General features: G+C 47.7%; 1 protein-coding gene across 2 annotated transcripts in view; it reads right to left on the bottom strand.

Annotated features, from left to right (window-relative positions):
* CLIC5 (chloride intracellular channel 5) overlaps positions 1–12488 on the bottom strand; it is a 154177-nt gene that overhangs the window by 31083 nt on the left and 110606 nt on the right. For both annotated transcript variants that reach the window (XM_032410162.1, XM_032410163.1), the window contains exons 3-4: positions 9266–9391; positions 1736–1842 (exon numbers count right to left, since the gene is read on the bottom strand). In XM_032410162.1, the coding sequence (XP_032266053.1) occupies positions 1736–1842; positions 9266–9391 (233 nt within the window). The remainder of the gene's footprint in view (positions 1–1735; positions 1843–9265; positions 9392–12488) is intronic.

Here is a 12488-nt window from a genome sequence, read left to right as displayed (position 1 = left end):
TCTCGAGACCCTTAACTAATTACATCTGCAAAGACCCTATTTCCAGATAAGACCTCACTCTCAAGTCCCGGGAGGACATGGCTTTGTTGGGGACACTCTTCCGCCCACCAAGGTCCAAACAGCACGGAAGCTAGAGCACTATCCATGTTTACAACCTCTCCACATCCCTTCTTCTTCTCCTTCTCTTTGTTCCTGAAGGCCAGTCTCCTTCTCGTGCCTCCTCACAGGCCTCTAATGGCTGCGATGGCTCCCAAGATAAAGCCCAGCCTTCCAGGCTGGTGCTGCAGGCTCTGGCCACTCTCCTCAGTCTCTGCCACGGGCATTTTCCCACCTCCCGCCATGACCTCCTCCCTTTATGCGAAGCCAACTGACTCTCCCTTAACCTTCATAAGCCAGTTGAAACCCCCTCAGAGCAGCTTTCTCAAAGGCCCTGAGGTAAATTCTTCCTGCTCTGAACATCTCTGAACACCTTTTGCTTCCCCTTTCACACGGCAGCGCATCAGCTCCTCAGACTCCCTTGACGAAGCCATCATTTATCTCTTTTCTTGCTGTTTGACTTTTTGCCAATTTAAGCCTTTTCTCCTGTACCAGCCAGATCTTCAAGACTGGGGAAGTATCTTTCTCTAGTTATTGTAGAATCTAGTCTGTGCCCCTTATAATCCAGGCCCCCAATAACTGTTACCAAAATATTTACCTTCCACTGCACCAACTCTGTTCCTGCCAAAACATCTTCCCTTTCGCTTCACGATGGCTGCCCTTCCCGGTCACCTTGTCCAAACAGATGCCCTTCTCCTCTGAGCTCCTGGAGCGTCTAACATATCCCACCTTGTGTGGGTCCATTGTGTGTTCATCTGATGGTCATTTGTTCACTCATTTATTCACAAAGATTTGTGAAGTCCTTGCTCTGCTTGGCTCTGTGCTGGGCTCCAGGCTCCTGCCCATAAGGCTGTCTCACTCTCCCACTGGGAGGCAAGCAAACTTGCTCATCCTTCTTCTTTTTCCTCCTAGGGCCTAACACAGTTCTTCAAGTGTTACACATACTCAATTGGATGGTTCTATTCGAATTGCTTTGTCTAATTCTTAAAGGAAAGGCCAAATGAGGTACTTAAAGTGCTAGGAGCTTAAATGAGGCGCTGAGACCCCTCTGAAAAGGCCTCACAGGAGAACTAGTCTTGGGCTCTGTAGCCACGGCCAGAGGGAGGAGGAGACAGGTTTTGAGCCGTGGCTTCCCCAGTGCCCTCTGCACCTGCAGTAGGGGGAGGAAGCAGAGGGCTGGGTTCCACCTGCCGCATTCACCAGCATGGTGACTGTGCCGTCCCCCCATGACCTCTGCACGACTCCTTGAGAAGGCTTGCAGGGACCAGAAGGAAGCTGGAATATGTGGTTCCAGGCAGGGCCTCCCAAGAACCCAGGCAGGGTTGTGAATTTGGGACAAATGGCCAGCGGTATGGCCGAGGCAGGAAACTTCTGGGCAGACCATCACACAGTGCAGTGAGGCAGGCTCAGAACACAAAGTGTCTCCCTCCCTCCAAATTCAGCACAAAGGCCCACTGGCTTCTTCTCTTGCGCTGGACAAAAAGAAGGATCAACACGCCCTCCCTGTGTCACGGGGGACATGGATGTGGGCAAACAGTGAACAGCACTGGCTCCAGACGCTTCTCGGACCCGAGTACCTGAGACGTCCTGGGTAGTGGGCGCAACTGCCAAGAGCTGTGGGTGCAAGTGGGTCACTCACCAGCATTGTTCTGCGGCTTTGTGTTTTTGATGTAGGCCGAGAACTTGGAGAAGATGTCGATGCCGGCGGCGTTGGATTCCCGGTGTTTCGCAGCCAGTTTGGGGTACCTGGAATGGAAGGCGTGGTGTTCTCGAATCAGTGAGAACGTGGAGTTCCTTTAAGGGAGAGACTATGTCCAACACGATGTGCAACATCCCCCTTTCTAGTTTGATCTGCAAATCTTTTGGGGGGGGATCTTACACCCAGCCTATAGGGAGAGTGGGCACTCTCTGTCCCAGTTCACTGACAGAGAAAACAGAGGTCAGGGAGGTGAGGAGAGCTGCCTGTGGGGGACACAATCTGTGGGCGGGGAACCAGAAGGCCCCTCAGAGGGCCCGAGTCTCATCCGAGACCACCATACAGTGCTGCACCAAAGAAAGGGCTAATCAAAATTCTGGAGGAGCTTGCCTCTACATCGAGTGTGGTCCCTGACAGTTCCCCAACCGATATTAAAATAACTATCCACTGCCAGGTCTGTGATGATAATCCTCACTGTATAGAACTAATTCTAGAAGCCAGGAGATAGTAGGCATCTTGCCATTGAGGCTATCAAGCCTTTTCTCAAAAGAAAGGGTACCCTTGGTCCTCTTCTGAAATATCCTTCACACGCTTCTTATTCATGTGCAGTAATAGTGGAATCTACCGGGCTCTAACAGCAGGACGAGTGTTTCTGATTACTTTATTTCCAGGCATGGAGCTAGATTTGCAATGATCCAGCCTCTCACCTTGGCACAGTCTTTCATTTGAAGCCAGAAGAATATAAGAGGCAGACCGGAGTTAGGACTAGTTTCTATTGGCTCTAAAACTGAATGAGATAAGCTTGCTTGTGTGGGAATCCATGGCTTGGACCCCCTTAGCACGATCAAATTTTCTAGAAATGTTATTTCACAAATATTTTATGTGTATGGCCAGGCAGGGTGGAATGAGACAGAGGACAGTTGCTTACTTATCATCATTATCAATTATGTGGACCTTTGTGATCTCTGGGTGAATAGTTGTCTACTGCCCATTGTTTGATTGCTTTATGTTAAAAAGAAAAATACTTTTAAAATTTCCTTTAATGTTGTAAATAATGTGAACCAAAAAGTCTTTAAAAATTATTTGTTTTCTTTCTTCCCTTCCCTTCCTTCCTTCTTTCTTTCCTTCTCTCCTTCTCTCTTTCTCTTGCTGCTCCTTGATTGGCCCATTAGCTAGCTGGTACTGTCCACTCTTGAGCCATGCTAAGTGACTGTTTAATTTCAGATATTGCCATCGGAAGAGTCCTCAGAAAGTCGTGGGGTCCAGCCCTCTGCCATCAGGCAGATACAGAAGGCATTCTGGTCCTCACTCTACAGGGAAGACAGCTAGAGACCAGAAAGGTAGAAGGGTTCTTTAAGGACCCACGGCTAATAAATCGTTGGGGGACTGTGAGAACCCGGCCCTCAGTGTTCTTCCTGTTCCATCACGCCACTTCTCTGATATCTGCAAAAGCTAACTTGCACTGAGTGCCTGCTACGGGCCAGGCACTGTGCTAGCCCCTTTATACGTATCCATCATTTATTCTTCACAGTTCTATTGGTACTCTGATTGGGCATTTCCCACGTGAGAAAAAGGAGGCCCAGAGAAGTTAAGCAATTTGCCTAAGGTCACATGGATAGGGGGCAAAGCCAGGACTCCAACCTAGGCAGCTTCACTCTGGAAGCCCAGCTCTCCAGTTCGGTGTCTTCTGGCCTCTCCTGGACTCTGCTATTTACCCTTAAAGCCCCAAAGCCCTCCCTCCAGCTCAGCTGAACACCATGAATGCACTTTCTCCATCCGCCTGCAGAGGGCGCTCTGCACAGGTTCAGCACACACATCTTCTTGAGTATACTGGGAATTATCAGATTCATCTGCCGTCAGCGGGGCACCAGGCAAGTTCCTGCAGGATGCTAGGTAATCCAAGACCATGGCAATTTAGGATCATCCTTCCTTATTTTGGCCTTTGCACACAGAATCTGGCAGGCTCTCAGAACTGATTGCCTTAAATTATTATTAATAAATACCAAGTGCTCTTTGTTCTTGCTTGATAAGGTAAAAAGAGAGGGCCTAGAAAATGCATTTTCAGTAGACTATTTGTTTGGGTTTGTTGTTTTGTTTTGCTTTATGCCATCATTTGACCAGACTTGCAATAATCTGACCATTTCTTCACCATCAGTGTGGGCCCATCATGAGTAGGTAGAACCAAATCTAAAATGGACAACACAGGGCCATGTGTTCAGGGAAACCAGGCTAGTGCTGGCCTGTTTTCTAAGCACTATGATTTCCTGAGACTTTACTGTACAGCTTAATGTCCCATTTGAAGTTTGTCTTTGTGGGAAATGTGTATCCAAGTATTAATCTCACTGATTTCGGTAACTAGACTTGAGGAGGCTATTATACTGGGATGTTAAGGGCATTCATGTTCACTCCATATTTATACCATATTTTGTATATGCAAATAAGTGGGCTACAGAGTACATTCTGTTTCTCTAGAAGGCTAAGAAATAGTGTCTCATTCATAGAAACATCTTTGAAGTAAGACGGTGATGTGGTCTGATGAGAATCAAAGAGATGGTGAATTTTTCGAACTCAGGAGTTAGTGAACTACAGCCCATGGGCCAAGTTCAGCCCAATATCTGTTTATATACCTCCCATGAACTAAGAATAGTTTTTATAACATTTTTAAATGACTGAAAAAATCAAAAGGAGGGTAGTATTTTGGGATCTGTGAAAATAATATGAAATTCCTATTTCAGTATTCATACATTTAATTAGAACACAGCCATGTCCATTCATGTACATGTTGTATATGGCTGCTTGCACTCTCACGGCAGCAGAGCCGTGGCACAGACTCTACAGCCCCCAAAGCCGAAAAGACTTACTATCTAGCCCCTTGCAGAGAAGTTTGTCGACCCCTGCTCTACCTGATGACAATTTCTCTCCGTTCTATTTTTAAGATATCTTATTTCAAAAGCATTCAGCTTAAACATGCACTTAAGCTTCACTCTGAGATGCAAAACAGTTGGCCTCTCATAAAAAAAATTTTTTGTAAATAGTAGTGAAATTATATATATATATATATGCAGATGGAAGTGCTCTGACTGGCTCAGGGCCCCCACTGACTTCTCACTGATTAGCCACAGGCCACCATGCCACTGAACACAAGGGGCCCATGCAATAAAACCAGCATGCATTAAGCATCCACCATGGCCAGGTCTTGTCCCTGGGGTTGGGGATACACTGGAGAAAGAGACACAATTCTCCTGCCCTGATGGAGGGGCCTTTGCCGATCCTAGGGGCTCCCTGGCAGCTTGAGTGTTGACCCTCCTTTTTCTAATGAGCTGAAAAGTTCTCTCCCTTTTCCTTTATTCCTGCTTCTTCATCTCACCAAACCCTCACTTGAAAAGCAGGTTAATGCTTCTGACTCTTCTGATCCTTGGCTGTGTGCTTGCTTGTCTTGTCTCTGCTAATTAAGCAAATGATCCTTAGAGGTAGACAGGGTCTGGATTAGTCATTAAGAGACATCCCTTGGGATCTGCGGTTTTAAGATGAAGGTCCTTATGATTAAATCTGGAAGACAGTCACAAAAAAGGTAGTGACTTCTCTTTCTAATGCTTCAAGGTGCCACTTCATGAGCTTTTGACTTGATGTTCGGCACTAGGCTAAGTAGTATTATCTTCTATGATAGTCCCACGAGATCAACATTACAATCATTATTTTACAGATGTGAGAATTAAAGATTAAATATCCATGTACTTCTCTGCATTTCCCAGCTTCTGCTTCTCAGTTAGATTGGGGTCATGCGGCTGGATTTTGGCCAATAGGATGAGAGGGGACATGATGTAACCACTCACAGCCCCGGCCCTTAAAAACATTTGGCACGAACCTTCTTACTTTTTCTCTGCTGAAGGAGCCTTGGGGGTCGCATATTCCAAAGGCTACAATACGGAAGAGGGCCATACTGCCCACTTAGACTTTGCCAGAGTGAGGAATAAACTGTATTCTGCTAAGCTACTGAGATTCTGTGGCTAATTTATGTGGCACAACCTCGTGGTGTGGATTAGAATGCAAGCCATTCTGACCCTAAAGTCCATCTTCTCAGCCACCACTCGATCCTGTCCTTGGTACCAAGGCTACTTCTCTACTTCCCGGAGGATGAGAAGAATTCCTGTTTTTCTCTATTGTGAGATATCTATAAACACTTCTCAAAATAATGAATTCAAAGCATCTTCCAATTCTGGCAATGTTCAGGACCCCGTTTGTCCTCAGTACGTACTTGCTAGTTGACTGACTACTTGCTGGGCTGTGATCCATTATCAGTTTGCCCTCCTGACTTCTTCTCACACCATCTATGCACAAGGGGTATTTTAAATAATAACCAGCTCTGGGAAAGGGCTTTGAGACCCTCATGGGATCACAGAGCTTCTGCTGAAAAGCATCTTCGGGACTACACAGTTCTACCCCCTCATGAGGAAATGGGAGAGAGGCTGGCCCAAGGCCATCCTGCAAACACGATAGAAAGGTGGCCAGAGTCTGCTCTCCTGCCTCTCAGTTCTGGATCCTCTGAACTCTGGCCACTCTGTGGAGGTGAAAGGTGAGGCCCGGCGTGCCTCGACAGTAATCACCAGGCTATCCCAGTGCTTCCCTGTTGAGTGTTAACCGGGCCAGTCTCAGGAAAGAAATGGAAGTTAGTCTCATTTAGAAACTACTTTAGACTTCCTGAATTTCTTTTGACACCAAATGCTTTGTGGGACCAAATGTGATTAAAAAAAAAAAAAATGGTTGGAGTGTTTGCATGTGGTTTTTTTTCTTTTAAAAAGTAAAGCTAAGGGGAAAAAGGCTACCACAATTTCTTGGCTCTCTGGCAGCTTTTACAAACAGTGGTGTAATGAGAAACACGTGGCAGAACAGCGTTCGGTGAACAGTTCTGGGGGGTTTGCTGCCCCCTAGAGAACCAGAAGGTCAAGCTGGGCTCCTCCAGGGGCCTCAGCTTTGGGCCACAGAGGCCTCGCTGCTCGAATCAGTGGGCAGCTAGCCGGGGCTGGTGGCTTATTGTGGGCAGAATAGCGGGTCTCCCTTTGTGGGGCCAAGACACTGGCTTGGGGGCATTTACTAGAAGGTAATGATGGCCTCCGCCCCAGTGTGACCCATACAAAGTCATCTAAAGGGCATTCTTGAGGACTCTAGGCTGGCTGCCCGCCTCATCACTAGGGCCGCCATCTTGGTGGCACTCCCGAGACATGCATTTTAACAGTTTTGAGGTTCTGCTACTTGGGTGTGGTGGATCGTTGCATCACTGATACGCTAGGAGTGCATGGAGGAAAACCTCCCCCACACAACTGCAGTCCAGAAAAGGACGCGGACCCGAGGAAGCAGAACTTAGGACAGGTAATGTGCGAGGACAGGGAAGTCCGACACTGGGTAGCTCTATTTGGATCATGGCCATTTTTTGGAATCTGATGAAATGATGATGAATCTGATGATGGTCCTCCTCTGGAAGAATGTACACATGCACTAGGGGCGTGTAACTCTCGGGGTCTCCAGGGCCCCTTTGGTCCCCTGTGGATGTAGGACTGGAGAGTGCTAAGGAAAAGAAAACAGCCTGGGAAAGGCACAGCCGGTCGGGGTGCAGGGAGCCTGGCTAGAGTGAAGAACAGGAGGGGCTCTCGGTCATCCTTTTACACAGGAGGGGACGGAGGCTGAGAGCAGAGAAGGAATATTCGAGGGGTCACAGCACACAGCTGGCAGAACTAGGAGAGAAGGCCTCAGGCCCCGGGGGGCTCAGCCCAGCCCTGCATACCTCCACCTACTGGCCTGGCAAAGGACCGGGTGGGTGTGCTCCCCACCACTCCCGTTTCGTGTTCCCCACTGGCCTAGACAGAAGTGGTCACTCCTGAGCTCGAGTATTGCTTCTCAAAGGAAAACAGCTTTCCCCTGGACAGTCCCTTCTGGGGCTCCCACGCACAGGTCTAAACTCTGTTCAGTTATTGCAAACAGCATTTATTTTCTCGTGTGGGATCTCAACCCAGCACCAGCAATGAGGCTGAGTCCCAGGGTGGGGGGATGGCACCGGAGCCCTCTCAGGACCCTTTCAGCAAAGTGGCTGGCTGGTGTCCTGTTTGGAGATGCTGTGGCTCCTGGTGGTAGCTGAGATGGGGGTTATGGCTGATTTAACCAATACACTCATTTAAAGTCTATACTCAGCTGCTTCTAATGGGCTCGAGGCAGCTTTCCACTCTCAGTGTGAAAATAAACTGTCCTAAGGTGGATGACCAAGAATAGTTTTTAGGAAGAATGTATAGATATTAAGGCTTAATCAGAGCACCAATTGGGAATTTTAACTTAACAGTCACTTGTTAGATGTGTAACCTTGAGCAAGTGACTCAACCTCTCGATACCTCAGTTTCCCCAGCTGCAAAATGAGGCTAGGTAACATCTATCTCCTAGGGCACTTGGTGAAGGCTATAAAATTATTGATAAATAAATACAACTTCAAAGTAAATGCAAGATGGTGGTTTCCAGTGGTCCAATCCCACTTATTTTAGGTGCTGGGTAGATACTAAGTCCTTCTTACCTCTCTGCCCACAGTTCACTGTCATTGCCTTAAATCAGCCACCTTGCCTGTCTTCCATGGACCATCATCAAGTGGCTCCTCCTAATTGATTTCTCCACCTCTGGCTTTTCCATCCTCTGCCCTCCTCATCTTCCCACCCCCCGAAGTAAGCCTGAAAACTGACTCTAAATACTTTTACTTCAAACTTTTCAGTGGCTGTCCTACAGGATGGAGTCCGTGTGAGCCTTACCTATATGAAATCTTTTTCTAGTTAAAACAAAACAGTGTGGTTGTTTTAGTCCCTGATTACAATAGAATATAAGGAACAAGTCTAGTTTCCAGTAACTTTCAGAATTCACCTTCCTTCCCTTTACTCCGGTTTTCCTTCAGGAGCAGCTGGTCTACCCGAGAGCCTACAGCCCTCTAGTCTCTTCCCCATCCCCAACCCCCCCAGGGCCCAATTTAGAAAAGGAGTCAGTCTTCACATCTTTGATTATGGGCTTTGACCAGACGTGGTCAGATTTGTGACTCCTGTTTATACTTGGGTGTGGTTTTAAGTCATGGAGTTACCTCTCTCCTGGCTTACTCTCATTTTGTCAGCCTTCCAGTTCTCGTTCTAAAATGGGGGAGCCTTTGCCCTCGTTTAGGGGTCTTTCAGGCAAAGTGACCTGGGGAGGACTCATGGAGGGGGATGGAGGGGTGGCACACTTCCCGGTGTTCTGTTGAGGAGGCAGATCCTGTTCATAGGGGTGTCCACTCTTGGAGTTGGACTTGGTGGAGTGGTTTTGAGATTGGCAACTCTCTGGGCTTGAGAAGAGGGCCCTACGCTCTGGATTGATGAGGTTCCTTTGGAAATCTGCCTCCTCGAAGCTAACGGCGCTTCTCTAATTCCAACACGGACCCACCCCTGCCATTAGCTTCAGAAATAAGCAGCTCATTACTTTTCAGGAGCCAAAGTCTCCTCCAGGAATTCCTCGATCTTATTGACGTCCGTCTTCACATCCCCGTTGAAGGTCAAGAAGGGCGGATGGGTGCCTGGGGCAAGGTTGTGCAGGTCAGCCGGCTTTCTGTAGAGAGATCGAGATTCAGGAGGTGGCTTACACCAGGACACCTCAACTTCAGGGGAATCTGCAACTTGTGAATTAGACGCCCTGGGCTGTCCAGCACTCCTGTCCATCAAACAGACTTATGGTGGGGGCACCTAGAACAGGGGAGGTTGGAGAAAGTTCTGAAGGGATGTGGTGTGACACAGGAAGTCTGTCCTGTGGAAGTCATGAGAACAAGTCAAGATGAAGGAGTTGAGTCCTAGTGAAAAAGCAGAGTATGGCAGGTGGCTGTCGAAATGAGCACCAAGATTTTAATACCCAGGGCAGAGGTTGGGCTTTGTTTTCAAAAGGTCCTTCGCCACTTAGCTTAACAAAAATGCATTCTACAGGATGCCAACCTTTAAAAAGTCAGAATTCAATCATACATTTATACTAAGAGATACCTTCTGCGTTGTTGAGAGAATGCACAGCAGGAGAGAGAGTGGCCTTGTGCTCGCCACGGCCCCAATCATACCCAAGGGCGTGCTTCCATGTTTCCACCAGCTGGTGGAAATGCAAGAGCACAGTTGGAGCAAAGTGAGAGAAGGAAGGTTGGCGGATGGGGGGCATGAGGGGTGAGGGGCAGTGCCAAAGGAAACAGTAAGGAAGAGGAAGAATAAGAATGCACACGTCCCTGAGCCAGGCTGGAACAGCAGATTCACCCCAAATGCTCTCGCAGAGAATGCAACACTTGTGGGAGTTGGGAGCGGAAAACACTGGATGGAGCAACCGAAGAAAAAGTAAACAAGGGGTAGAGGAGTCTGTAAATGAAACAAATTCCTGGCATAATCAGTTTGGGAGGGGAAGGGAAGAATTTCAATCACGGTGCTCACTCCCATATCGCTCCCCAAACACACATTCTCTCCAGCTACATTGTGTGGTACTTGGAACTCCTGAGACAGCTGGGACCGAGAGTGGTTTTAAGATCTCATCTACTTGGTCCCTTTGTTGACTTGGTGTGCGTTCCCTCCTTTGGACAATTAGAGGACATTCTTTACCTTCTCCTCCTGTTTTTCAGAGCTGACACAAGGCAGAAATACGTGGGTTCTCATCAGGGAGGGGAAATCTATACTCATTGTATTTTTCAGCCATTACCTCTCTGTGGCTTAAAGAAACAGAAATTATTTTTTTTCCCTCCGTGACTCGAGAGAACAATGGCCTTTGGAGTCTGCTGGCATCCCTGGGGGGTACCGCCTACGGCTGGTGCTCCGCTGGACTCGGCCAACGGGACACTGGTCAGCTGTGGGCCTCTCTCTTTATGGACCCTCTTCGGCATTTATGGCTGAAATTACACAATTCGCATTTAATTCCATATTGCCAGGTCTAATTTATGGACTATTTCATCTCTGTCGGTCCTCTTTCCCTGACTGCATCACCAGCTCCGTGAGGGAAGGGATGAAGCTACAAATAGTCAGCATGTTGTGCTGGCTGTGAGCCAGGCACAGTCCTGAACGTAAATGCCTCCCGTGGCCTGCCTCGCGGCATCCTCACAGTTCCTCTGCGAACGAGGCAGTGCTTGTGTCCCCATCGTACAGACGAGGGAACCGAGGCTCGGACAAACGAACGACCTCGTTCAAGGTCACTCGGCCAACAAATGGTGGTGCCAGGATAAGAAATTAATATTCTTAGAAATTGCTAAACTTCATCGTATCATATGTTTGTTTTTTTTAAAGATTTTTACTTACTTATTTGTCAGCGAGAGAGAGAGAGAGAGCACAGGCAGAGGGAATGGTAGGCAGAGGGAGAAGCAGGCTCCCTGCTGAGCAGGGAGCCCGATGCGGGGCTCGATCCCAAGACCCCATGATCATGACCTGAGCTGAAGGCAGACGTTTAACTGACTGAGCCACCCAGGCGTCCCCATATCATATGTTTTAAAAAAGTCCTTAACTCTTTATTATATATATATATGTTTTCTTTCTTTGTTTTTGTTTCTTTCCTTTTCTGTCCTTTTTAAAAATTTATTTATTTATTTATTTATTTATTTATTTATTTATTTATTGCAGTAAGAAAGTTTCCTTATCTATTGAACTGGAGTTGGGATATTGCCCGGCCTGGCTCAACGGGCATCAGTAGGGTCAGATAACAGATATAAAGTAGCAATATAAGCATCTGAGGAATGCTGAGGTGGCTTCCCTTCCCATTCTGACCCCCAGGCAAACGTGCTTGCAGATGATAATCCAGGGGAGGGAGGCTGAAGCTGCTGCGCCTGGGGACTGGGCACAGTCTGTCCATTCAGGAAGGCAGGAGAGCGTCTGTGAGGCAGAGGAAGCATCCTAGCCAGGGGCTGGCAGCTAAAGGGGATGGGGCGAGAGGTAGTCCAGCCAGAGAGAGGCGGCTAGGTCAGGGCGAGAAGCATTGGGAGACAACGTTGGGAAAGCTGAAGATCTGGCAAAGAGCTACAGACGGGTTTATTCCATAGGCAACGGGAAGTATCAGAAAGTTTTTTGAGTGGGGGAGCCACATGATTAAAGAACTATTTTAGGAAGAGTAACCTTAGGATAATATAGAGGATGGATCAGAGAGAGAGAGAGCACCTGGAAGGAAGATGTCCAGTTGGAAGAACAAAGAGACAGTCTGAGGGCAGTGGTGGGACCCAAACCCAGTGTGGGCTTTGGGAACGGAGGAGAGGGCTCGGAGGTGAGCCGTAGCACAGTGGGACAATGCCCTGCCTTTGGCAACTGGTTGACAAGGGGGATGGCAAGAAAAGGGAGCTGGAAATTCTCCAGTGCTTAGAAAATGGAAGAACCCAGGATCCAGGAGGGGAGCCCAACTCAAAGGAGAAATGACAGATATAATTTTTGACATAGAGATTTTAAAGTGATAATAGAAAACGCAAGTGGAAATCTCTCTAGAGATTTCTAGATGGTAGAGTCCCGGGTATAGAATAATTTACATAAAGGCGATGTGAAGAATATGCTAAACTCACCAGGGAAGAAGCTACAGGCAGATGATAGAGGCTCAGGGAGTAAGCCTTGAGCTACTCTGCATTGAAAGGACAGACAGAAGACAGGAGGCAGGATACGAGCCTGAAATGAGTGGCTCTTGATAGTGAATGATGCCTGGTATTTTTAACAACCAT

The sequence above is a fragment of the Phoca vitulina genome, unplaced genomic scaffold (genome assembly GCF_004348235.1).
Source record: "Phoca vitulina isolate PV1807 unplaced genomic scaffold, GSC_HSeal_1.0 scaffold11, whole genome shotgun sequence".
NCBI classification, from domain to species: domain Eukaryota; kingdom Metazoa; phylum Chordata; class Mammalia; order Carnivora; family Phocidae; genus Phoca; species Phoca vitulina.
The sequence above is the reverse complement of the archived record's forward strand: the minus strand, read 5'-3'. Positions and strand labels throughout refer to the sequence as shown.